Source organism: Aureobasidium melanogenum (genome assembly GCF_000721775.1).
Source record: "Aureobasidium melanogenum CBS 110374 unplaced genomic scaffold scaffold_25, whole genome shotgun sequence".
Lineage (NCBI taxonomy): Eukaryota > Fungi > Ascomycota > Dothideomycetes > Dothideales > Saccotheciaceae > Aureobasidium > Aureobasidium melanogenum.
Window position 1 is genome coordinate 301564 of NW_024470077.1, and position 11500 is coordinate 313063.

At 50.3% G+C, this 11500-nt stretch overlaps 4 protein-coding genes across 4 annotated transcripts; 1 reads left to right on the top strand and 3 right to left on the bottom strand.

Annotated features, from left to right (window-relative positions):
• Nucleotides 1-71: 71 nt before the first annotated feature.
• Nucleotides 72-1850, bottom strand: M437DRAFT_56997 (serine hydroxymethyltransferas-like protein; the record flags this gene model as incomplete). Its single annotated transcript, XM_041023144.1, has 5 exons — nt 72-1213; nt 1270-1407; nt 1458-1551; nt 1603-1659; nt 1725-1850. The coding sequence occupies 5 exons, from the start codon at nt 1848-1850 to the stop codon at nt 72-74; spliced, it is 1557 nt and encodes a 518-aa protein (XP_040876472.1).
• A 510-nt stretch (nt 1851-2360) lies between these two features.
• M437DRAFT_57188 (uncharacterized protein) lies at nt 2361-3194 on the bottom strand (the record flags this gene model as incomplete). Its single annotated transcript, XM_041023180.1, has 1 exon — nt 2361-3194. One exon carries the CDS (start codon nt 3192-3194, stop codon nt 2361-2363), a length of 834 nt encoding a protein of 277 aa, XP_040876473.1.
• A 1451-nt stretch (nt 3195-4645) lies between these two features.
• Nucleotides 4646-5812, top strand: M437DRAFT_69133 (uncharacterized protein; the record flags this gene model as incomplete). Its single annotated transcript, XM_041025222.1, has 1 exon — nt 4646-5812. One exon carries the CDS (start codon nt 4646-4648, stop codon nt 5810-5812), a length of 1167 nt encoding a protein of 388 aa, XP_040876474.1.
• Nucleotides 5813-8713: 2901 nt separating this feature from the next.
• Nucleotides 8714-11116, bottom strand: M437DRAFT_69134 (bacterial alpha-L-rhamnosidase domain-containing protein; the record flags this gene model as incomplete). The annotated part of the gene is made up of 2 exons (XM_041025223.1): nt 8714-10284; nt 10528-11116. 2 exons carry the CDS (start codon nt 11114-11116, stop codon nt 8714-8716), a joined length of 2160 nt encoding a protein of 719 aa, XP_040876475.1.
• Nucleotides 11117-11500: the final 384 nt, after the last annotated feature.

Below are 11500 nucleotides of genomic sequence, written 5' to 3' on the forward strand. Positions count from 1 at the left end.
ATGCGTTATCATTGTTCCTGTTATTACAATCGCTCCCAACACCACCCCATTGATTCACACGCACATTAGGTTCATGACTTATCCCAAGGAAGGGAGAAAGTACCAACCCAGTCTTCAACTTCCTTTCTGAGTTGAACGATCTCAGTAATCTCCTCACCCTCACCAACATATTCTCTGAAGGCGTTGACGCTGCCAGGGTTCTTACGACCAGCCTTCTCAGCAGCCTCCTTTGCGACACCATCCAATCTGCGAGTGAGTTCAACAGCGCGGTGGACGACATCGGCGACACGCTTGAAGTCTTCGGGTTGGAAGCCGCGAGTTGTCATGGCGGGTGTACCCATACGAAGACCGCCAGGCTTCATAGCCGACTTGTCACCAGGGACAGTGTTCTTGTTAGCAGCCACGCCGACAAGCTCAAGAATACGCTCGACACGAGCACCATCAACGTTTTTGTCCTTGAGATCAATCAGAACCAAATGGTTGTCAGTGCCACCAGAGACGATGGTGTAGCCTAGACCGCCCTTGTCTTTGCTGTTTCCAAGGCGAGCAGCAAAGGCCTTTGCGTTTTCAAGAACAGTCTGTTGGTACTGCTTGAACTCGGAGGATTGAGCCTGTTGCAAAGCGACGGCCAATGCAGTAATGGTGTGGTTGTGAGGTCCACCTTGATGGCCAGGGAACACTGAGGAATTGATGGGGCCTTCGAGATCGTACATGACCTCATTACCCTTCTTGTCGGCACTTCTGACACCCTTACGGTAGAAGATCATGGCACCACGAGGGCCGCGCAGAGATTTGTGTGTTGTGGTAGTGACGACGTCAGAGTAGTCGAAAGGTGAGGGGATGACGCCGCCAGCGACGAGACCGGAGATGTGAGCCATGTCGGAAAGGAGGTATGAGCCGACGCTGTCGGCAACCTCGCGGAACTTCTTGTAGTCGATCAATCTGCTGTAGGCCGAAGTGCCAGCGATGATGATCTTGGGACGGTAGAGAGTGGCTAGCTCGTGCAGCTTTGTGTAGTCGATCAGACCAGTCTTCTCGTCGAGTCTGTAGGGCAGTGTCTCGAAGTACTTTGAGATGGCCGAGATCTTTCTGGTAGGAGTTTGGTAGCCGTGTGACAAGTGGCCGCCGTGGGGGAGATCGAGACCCATTATACGGTCATGAGTGTTCAGGAGGGCCGAGTAAGCGTAGAGGTTGGCGGGTGATCCAGACAGGGCTGTGAAGTATATGAGCTGGTGTATACCACGATGATTGACAAGAAGTGTAGCATACGCTGGACGTTGACACCCCACTTCTCAGGGTCGAGGCGGAAGGCCTGAAGAGCTCTCTGTTGGCAGAGTCTTTCGGCCTCGTCAATGTGTTCGTTGCCGCCATAATATCTTGCTCCGGGGTATCCTTCCGAGTATTTGTCTATTTCGGTCAGCGTATGGCCATGCTGATCGGACAGGGAACCGCCCTACTTTGCATAACACTGCCCAGGGCATCCAAGACAGCTTGCGATGTGAAGTTCTCGGAGGGAATCAGGTTGATAAAGTGCTTTTGCCTCCTCTTCTCCTATGCGGGGGTTAGACTCTGGTATAGTAGCTGTAGTTGGAAGTGTCGGACCTTTTGGATAATGTTGTAAACGGTAGGATCAGCCTCCTCGAGGTCGGCAGAGAGCAGCTGGTCGAAAAGTCAGTCATGTCGTCGTGGTTGCTTGGTGGCGCATTGACGATGGTCCATGGTACCTTCTGCTGTCCTTCAATGGACATAGCGCGTCGTGTTTGGAGTTGGACGGGGCGGTATGCCTCAGCAAACGGCCGCCTGGCAACTCGTGCCGCCCGCAGCAGCGATGTCGTCCTCAAGGCTGACATTGTGTGTTGATTGACAAGAAGCAACGACTGCCAGACCTCGTCGCTGCGTCTCTCGCGACTGTCGACATCACTCACCTCCGCCTGCCTAGCAACATCATCCCACTCGGGCCACTTCCGCGTCTCTTGACTTCCCCAACTGGCTAGCGCTGGAGGGCTCGTGCGCAACGCCTATTTCTTGCGCACTCGCCTGGCAACCTCTTTCCCTCCTTCACAACTAAAATCCCGTGGATGAGATGACTTATCTGGCAGACAATCTCACTCGCAAGGCTTTTGTCGCGCGACGTGGGTGTTGCTGAGACGTCCGGGGTCCCCAACCACCGATTTTGCAGGCGATTTTCGCACTTTCTGAGGGACTGTAAAAGTTGTATTTCGTGTCGTCCAAGACACTGCTTCATTCGACATCATGCAGTCCATGTTTATGACCGTCAGTATTATAGCTATGACTGTCTTGAGTTCGTTGTGTTTGGCAAAGGTCGTGAATGTTTGGATTTGATGCCTCGATTGGGTCACTCAGACCTCACGTCCTACGTCTGTTTGTGCATATCTGTCTAGCGCGTCGTGCAATCGACCAAAGACGCCTCCATGCCATCCTCTCATAACTTCCCATTCAGTGTTTTCGAGGGTTCTGCTAGCCATCCGTAACCATGCACCAACGATCAGATCTGCATAGCTAGCCTTTGTACCGAGCACAAAAGGCCCGCTTTCGTCTCTCTTGAAGACATTGGCCAGACCTTCCAGCTTGCGCTTGAAAGATAGCATCATTTGCTCTCGCGGTTCGCCAACAAATGCGAATGCATCAAATGAGTCGACGCCTGCACGCTTGACAAAGACCTGCTCTCCGGCCGCGTCCAATTGCATGCCGTGTGCCATGAGTATAACATGCTCTGTGAAGACTGCATCTACGCTCATGTTAAACTCGGCATAGTTATCATGCTCTCCTCCGCGGGTATCTGTCAGCGGCACCGGAGATGGCTGGTCTGGCGTGTACACATAATCCAGTTTCTGCTCTGGAAACAGATCTGGGCCCGAGCCTGGATATGTTTTCTGCAAATACACGGCGATATCGAACGAATCACCAATCTTCTCCTCTGTGTTGGGATCCGTGATCACAGGGAGAGTGTAGTAGTCGCTGCCGTTGCCCCAAGTTCGACAAGCAGGGACTCCAAGGCCTCGTCGAACCTTTTCCACGTCCGGCAAAGGCACCCAGGTCGTGTTGTAGGCTACGGCCTTGAGATTCAGTGCGAGCCTGGTCTTCCATGGATTTGGAGCGCTGTTCGTCTCCTCGTATGGTGCTCTGAACGCTATGTCGTAGAACACAATAGGCTTGAGAGGCGCTGAAGACATGACTTGAGAAGGCAAGTGATGGTGAATATGAGTATGTGAAATTTAAGATTGAAGCCACGTCCTGGCGGAAGACAAGATTGCGTTGGTTCTTGTATATGCCTGTCCAGCAGGAGATGTATGCTTTATATCTTCTACAATAGAGTCTTGTACCATGTCAGCTTTGGGACACCGTCACATCTTGGTATGAACATTTTATACGAATACGAGCTTGTCGTAGCTGGTATGACCCTGTTCCCATCTTGCAACCTCAATCACTAATCACTACACTGGTTGGGCGGGCTCTATTTCTATACGGCACTGAGCCTACTCGGGCGCCACAACTAGAGTGTCTTGACTCGCTCGGAATAGTCGGGAGATATGTGCAACGGAGGATACGAGGAAAAGCGATCACGAATCATTAAGTCAGCCAAGACCGCCAGCAAAGTCATAAAGCAGTCAGCCTGCCTTCATGAGAAGTAACAATCATTCCTTGTTTAGCAGAGTTTAGCAGAGCATAGCTGAGAGTAGGGCACATCGTCGAATGGTCCTGAGCAAGCTATACAATCACAATTTTTCTCTCAACCTCGCTTCGCCATCTGCACTTGAAGAGAGTATCGGGACTGATTCCGGGGTGGTTGAAACGTGAGTCCAAACACGTGAAAGAAGTGCATTTCGGCGAGGCCGACATCTTTTGACGATCATCACGGTCTGTCTGGTTGAGGACGGAAAGTGACCATCGACGGAATCCTGCCGTCCTTACCTAGGTATGTATCAGGACGAAAAGCCGTTCCGATATTGCTGCGCCGCCTTCTAGCTGTGTGGTGTGCCTTTGACGTTCCAAACCATGCATTGCCTTGAGTCAGATGTCAATGGGCGCACCTCGCAAATCTTGATACTTTGCTAGCTGCGGCTGCTTACGCCGCCCCCTGCAAACAATCAAAACCAAAACCTTCCCAGAAAATTCCCAAACGGCCTTGATGCCCCGGAGTCATGTCCCATCGCTAACTCTGAATGTCGTCAGTGCTTTATGGTTCGGCATTTATCTACGTCGTCGCGTAAGCTCCTTTCTCAAACTCAGAACTGTACGGCCATGGAGACCTAGCTGTTTACAGCATGCCCTGCCGAGCACCAACGCTCCGAGCATGTCCCCGACACTGTATAGGCCACACTCAATAATTTCAAGCTTCCGCTAGGTGATTTCCTCGCGGGGCTGACTTATACATGTACATGTCCCTCTGCAGACCACTGCGAGTCGCTTTTTCCGATCATCGCATCTTTCTATCCTTCCCTTAAACCAGCCTTGTGTGCCACCATTTTCTGCCCGAATCAACTGTGATTTTCATTACTGGAACAACTCTTCTGAATACTGCATCTTGGTAGCCTTTCAAGCATCTTTCTAACCCATCTCGAACGTCCTTGCATGTGCAATACCACCTGGATTTTGACATTCTCCAACAATCACACTTCACAAGATGGCACCTGTTACCAAAGCTCGCAAAACTCAAGGCACAACAACCAGGCCTTCCTCGCGATATAATGATTCATTCGATCTGAAATACACCACTGCACCCACTTCACAAAGCCTTGATGCACCGACAACGAAGCCCATATTGAATTCCTATATCGACGACAGCAATCAATATTCCACCACATCCCTGAAGCGCAAGCGTTCGTCATCTCCTCCCAGCAGTCCAAGGTTCTCGACTGGCATCAACAGTGACTCTGCTTCAACTTGTGGATTCCTCGAACTAAGCCCAGTACACCGAGATCCGCTACCCATGACCCTGACTGTCGAAGTTCCGCCTGGCCATGAAGGACCCCTAGTCGTAGATCTTGACATCAAGTCTTTGCTTGCCCAAGCCCAGTCTTTGACACGCCCACTTTCGGCATCTCTCTCTCCACGCTCTAACTCATGTGCGGATTCTGGTTATTCGAGTACATCAAGCGTTACCTCAGAAATCAGTAAACCCAGCACAACCTCGAAACGCAGCTTTCTGGACCTGCCAGCCGAAATCCGCAATCAGATCTATCGACTCGCCTTTGTCTCGGACGAAAATTTGGACTTTGCATATCCCAACAACTTCAGTCGATCTTCTTCATTACTTCAGACCTGTCGTCAGATTCATGAGGAAGGTCGCAGTATTCTATACTCAGAGAACACCTTCTACTTTCAGCGCCGTAAGAAGGAGCAAGCTGTCCGCTGGAGTACGGACGTTTACGAAATTGGCTACAAGGATATCCGATTCTTTCTCAAAAGCATTGGCCTTGCTAATGTCAGTCTGCTTCGCCGGGTCATCATCATGTTTGAAGATGCTCAACCTTCAATGAACACCCATCTCAAGGACGCCGACGAGCGAAGATTCACTAACGACAACGAGCTGATGGACATACTTCGCATACTTGGTGATCACACCATGCTCAAGACCTTAGACCTGTGCTTCCAAGGACGACGGACGTTTTACAACAAAGACGAAACGCATTTTATCCAACATCTTACAAGGATCAAAGCGGATCAGGTCCAATGTATCAACAACCCGGATACACCGTTCTCTAACTGGAAGGGCCTTTCAAAAATTGCTTCGGCAGATGCAGGTCGTCTCATACATGAGATGACACGACGAGTCACGATCTTTCGCTGAGTCGTGAAGCATATTTGTCACTGACAATGCTATTCATACCTCTGCTTTCGCAATCGGAAGCAGTATCGGGTTCATGACTCTAACAATGGATGACGTCCCTATTTTTGTATTGCATTCAGCGTTGCATTTCCAGCATATTTGGTTTACCCCTTGCCTCACCATGTGCTTGACGACCTTATGACGGCGGTGTTCGGGAGAGATGTATTTGTTGTCAATATCAATGCTTAGTACACGGCAGACATGTATCGAGACTCAGACAGGGGGTTCGCCTTCGAGTCAAGGAATTTTTCGGTACTTCAACGCTGTGTTACGGCATGTGTTTGCCTCGTCGCCTTCTTTAAAATTTCTCGTAAACAACATGTCATGAAATTCTAACGTTCGAACGTCTCACGATTCGTACCCTCTATCAATTTCCCGTGTCTGTTGCGTAGCATGACTCCAGATGTCTCATCATGCGATTCAGCTTTCTTAACATCCTTCAAGTTATACCTCCACTTCGTATCTGTCATGCATGGATATCCGATGCAGGCTGCTTGCCAGTGTGATGCAGGCCATGAATCGTATATTGGCTGTTGAGTATAGCCTCAATCCTGTAGGCAAATTCGCAATGGCCGCTGATTCAGCAATAATCCTTTGAGATGGGCGGGTGTCGACCAGATAGGTATTGAGTAACCTCCATGCGGAGTAGATGTGGGTTGCTTGCCTATTACAAGGCAAGAACGAGCCGCTTCATCTACGAGTCCATTGTCGCTGTTCATGCCGTCGATCTGCTCTTCCGCAGCCTTGCCGCCCGCGAGTTCTATCGGAACCGACCGACGACGACTCGAGGAGAGAGCCCCTGACTCGATGCCTAGGACAGCGAGGTACTGATGTATCTCGCGTATGTACCCTATGCACCCAGTCGCGGATGGTCCCGAGCACGAACACATCTGGCGCAAAGTCAAGACGACGATGCTTCTTTCCTCGTTCGTTCTCAGGCGGCCTTCCTTTTTGAGAATAACTCAAATCGACGGTCTCGAAGTCTCAACCTTGTCATCGTCTCCAGACACGCAAACTTGTGAGCGTCGTGTTCTAGCACGCAGCAGATCATTAAAAGCCTCAATTCCGTGAACCCCCGCCGTCAGCCTCAGATTGAACGACAGTCTTGGTCCTTGAAGGCACGCCCGCCATTCAACTGGCTCGGCTCGACGACATTCGTTTACGAGTCAGCACCGATCCTGCTCTACCCCATGAATCGTGCCCTACCCTGCTGGCTGCATAATGGTTTCTCCAACCGACGGGCCGCCGCCGCTTCCAGGGCTGCCACATCTACCTGTTCTTCCACTTAGCACATCCTGCAACATACCCTGATTCAATGTCCCGATTACTATCGATTGCTTACAAAGATTGTCTTAATCAGACATCACTGACAGAGAAGATGAGAAGGTGCGTGTCAAAAGGAAAAGACATCGTCTGCACCGTGAAGCACTCGCTGTCAAGGAGTCCGGGTCTCAGACGTTTGTTTATTCTTCTGCCTGTGCAGCATTTGATGGTTCGAACTTCCGTGGAGAACAGGAGATGTCGCCAAAACGCATGATTAGATCGATCTACCTTTTTTTAAGCTCCAATACGCCGACATGTCACTTGGGCTTTGGCTTTCTGTTGCCAACAATTCTACCTACCTTCCACCAACGCACTTTTCCGATGTCTCAACAGAGTTTACCGCCCTGTTCACCACCCGCATTCCTGGGTTCGTAATTCACCTGCCCCCAGTCCCAGAAAGTGGTATGCCTCAAAAAGTCAAACCCATGGTGCTGATCACCCAGAGCGCGGTTTTCGCTCACGAAAGCTTATGGACATGACTGGACGTGACATGCATGAAGCTCGAAATCGCGACTGTTGTTGATCTCTACCTACAATACAACCCTGCCTCGTGCTCACAAGCTTGTGATCATGCAACATTCGTTTGGACAATGTTGTTGGCCAACAGGACCCTGAGACCCATGCGTTCCGGACGCCCTCCACTGTGCTCTGCAGAGCACTTTTTACGTCTTCGATGGTTGATACAGACCATTACTCAGTTTTGGCTTCACCAGCAGTGATTAGTTCGAAAGGTGATCGCTAAGGAATTGACAACACGAGAATTCTGCCAACTTCGTGATCAACTGTCTCTGACTTCCGAGCCGCAGTAAAGCGACACCGCACAATTTGATGCTCAATAGGGAGAAATGACGAGTCTGCCGACGACCGGCGTTGTCGCGTTCGGACCGAAACATGTCTGGACCGAACGTTTGACTCGCCGTCAGTCGCCTACACTGCTGACCGCATAGACTCATTTCCTCTTCCTGACGGCTTTTGGGATCATCACTGCGAACAAGTTTTGACTGGTGATACATGTTCGCTTGCATTCGAAACACTGGATGTGAGGTTCAATTCAGTCGATCTCGGACGAACCGTATTGTCGCCCAGAAACATGAAGAAGATTTAGAAGTGTGCCCTATCTGAAAAGCTCGATCTGGGTTTGACACGACTATCGCAATTAGATCTGTTCGATGCACCAGGGGTCGTACTTTCGGTTCTTCACGACGGCTGGTATTGTATAGGTTACATCGGTTGTCCAAGCGAGACTAAGCATTTGCTAGTTCGATCGCTTGTGTCTGGCTTGTCAGTCCCTTGTCAGTGCCAAACATTCACACTCGGTCTCATTACCTGGTCTGGCGATGTCTGAATCGTGCGTTTGGTTCTTCGCTTCGATGCTCTGTTCCTTCTTGCCTTGGCCATCCACTCTCTGGACTATCTTGGTTTTCATGATGATATTTACATATGCCTTTTTGCTTAAGTCATGCACTCTCTGGATAATTTGTCTGTCATATTTATATGAACATATGCCCGTGCTTGTTATATTCAAGTCTGCGATCATACTCATGTACACCTGATATCAACAGTGTAATTTCCACCAGCCAGCCCGTCAATGGTGATCGTGCCATTACTGTCATTCGAGTGCGCTGGCGGCGAAGAAGGACCCCAAACACCACATCTCCAAGGACTTGCTGCAAGACCTGGGTTCTTAATTTGCTTGCTCCAGTGGAAACTCTTGTTATGACCAACACCACGCTTGGAGCTCGACTGGCCAGCATCAGCATCGCCAAAACTGCCTTCAATGGTTATCTTGCCATTGCAACTGAGAGTATCAAGGACAAGACTGCCTTTCGTGCCTGCCGGCGTCGTGAATGTGTACCTGGCTCCACCAGCAGTAACAGAGTAATTAGCAGCATAACTTCCATGACCAACTTCAAACCCAGCTTCCACATTCGTCAAATTGCCAGGTTGAGGATGTGCGACCCAATTCGCTGCATTCAACACATGCAATCCAGCCGCAAACGTCGACAAAGCTAATACAGGACCAGAACTCCAGCCATGAGAATGCGAAATTCGTGCGTCGTCGGCATAGGCAGGGTAGTGCAGTGCGCCGCTAGTGTCGTAGCCTTCGATGTAGGTGCTGTTGGTCATGCGTGGATCGTCGAGCATAAAATCTGCCCACATGAAGCGCATCAGGTCGATGGCGCGTTGAGGTTGCCCGGCGAGGAAGTGGGCTTGGAGCTCGAAGCCCGATATGAAAGGTGAGATCGTTGTACCGGCTTCTGGAGCCGGAGCACCGTACGGTCCCCAGCGTGCAGCGAGAGCGGAGGAGATTGCAGTGCTTTGGTTCGCGGATGCGATGCCCGCGATGATGGACCACACATTGCCGTCCTGTGGATGTAGAGTGGTGGTCTCGTTGTCCTTGTAGAGTGAAGCTGTACTATCCCAGAGAAGTGTGTTTGCGGCACTTGCAATAGCTGTAGACGCATTGGACCAGCTAGAGATATGCGAAGTGTCGTTGACAGCATAAGCCAGTGCAACTGCTACATCCAAGGTATGTTTGAGAATGCTGTTGGCCTCGATATTGTGGCCACCCATACCTACTCTTAACCAATCAAAAGGGGAAGTGACATTCGCCAATCCAGTTTCGTCCACAAAGCTCAGGCTATAGTTCAGACCAAGCTTGAATCTGTTCCAATTGTTCTGAAGGTATTCATCATCACCAGTATAGACCCAGTAATTGTGCAATCCCAGGAGTGTGAATAGGTGATAGTTGAAACTGAAAACAACTTTTCCAAAATCGATAAAACTGTTCTCTGGGAACACATATACGGGTTGAGCAAACCAGGGGAGAGCACCGGTAGTGGTGTTCTGACTAGCAAACAGTTGTTGTAGAGATAGCTTTACAGTAATGGCGTCGTCTGTTGAAAGGAACACACCAGGTACTGAAATGGCAAAGTCGCCGGGCCAGATGAGCTTATCTCGTTTGGGTCCGTCGGTGAAAGCAGAACTGCCGTTTGTCAAGGTGCTGTTGGACCACCACACTGTTGGCACATCTGGGTCAGTGGCATCAAGGTCGACCAGAGAATTGCCCGCTGTGGAAGGAATTGTGCATAGTTGGTCGGTGTAGGCACCTGCGAACGGGTCAGTATACTTGCTTCAGTCCATTGACCTCCTATTTAGCCCAGTGTGTTGTGTGCGCAGCTGCAAAAGTACACAGTGTTCTTTTCAGTCAGGACAGCTTTCGCCGAGAGACGAAATAGTAACGATTTTGTCCGGTCAGGTGCCGAACTCGAGACTTCTGTGTATTTCCACAGCTGCACACTCAGAGGGGTTTGCATGTGGGAAAGCAGAACAGTAGATGGATGGACACATACCAGCATACCAGACTCGGTTGAGCTTCTCGTCGTTACTGTGGAAGTAACCTGTATAGTCGCGAAGACCATCATCAGGAAAATGTGGCATGGCAGTAAAGTAGGTTTGCAGATGGCTCAGGGTAACATTGCCAGTGGTGTTATGATAGACATTTAGATATCTGAAACCGCCACGGTCGTGCAGGGGCTCGACAGAGTAGTTGCCAGGGCCAGTGATCTTGAACCACAATGTCTCGTCGATGGCGATGTTCTGAGTAGCATCAGAGCCGTCAGGAGAGATCCACATGGACGACTCGGTGAATGAGATGCCTATGTATTGTTCGCTATCGGATGAAGAGTTGACGACGAAGGATACCAAGCCGCCGATGTTCTTGGTGTAGTCGTATGTGACAGCTGATACGCTGTTGAAAGTGGTGCCTCCGGATCCGGAGGTCGTGACTCCTGCGGCATTGATGACGGTACCATTAGATTGGTGAACGGATATGGGAGACAGATCTCGCTGCGACGGCGCGAGGATGTACTCGGCATATGGAACAGCGGAAGCCGTGAGACAAAGGAGGGAGGCTAGAGCCACCACTGGTTGTCGATACATGTTGATGCTTTCTATTGTGTTTCTGACCAATACGAATTTACAAGAGAGGCACCCCATACGCTTTTATGGACGCGTATGAGCAAAATTGATGCTTACAGCATCTTACGCTGCTCGGTGCAAAAGCGTCCGAAACATAGAGATCATCGACATCTCAATGGCTGGGCCCTAAGCATGAAAGACAACAGAGTTAGCTCCATCACGTCTAAATCCCAGATTTGACTGGGAAATCAGTTAGATGGCAGAGGCCTCGCTGCAAACAGGGCAGGATATGCAAGGTAAAGGCGGGGGCAAGTGCGGGGATGCGGAGACATTGATGCGAGAGACGGCATTAGTTCTTTCCTTGTCGGAGTGTTCATGATCGAGGCCAAGCAGTTACTCTGCGGA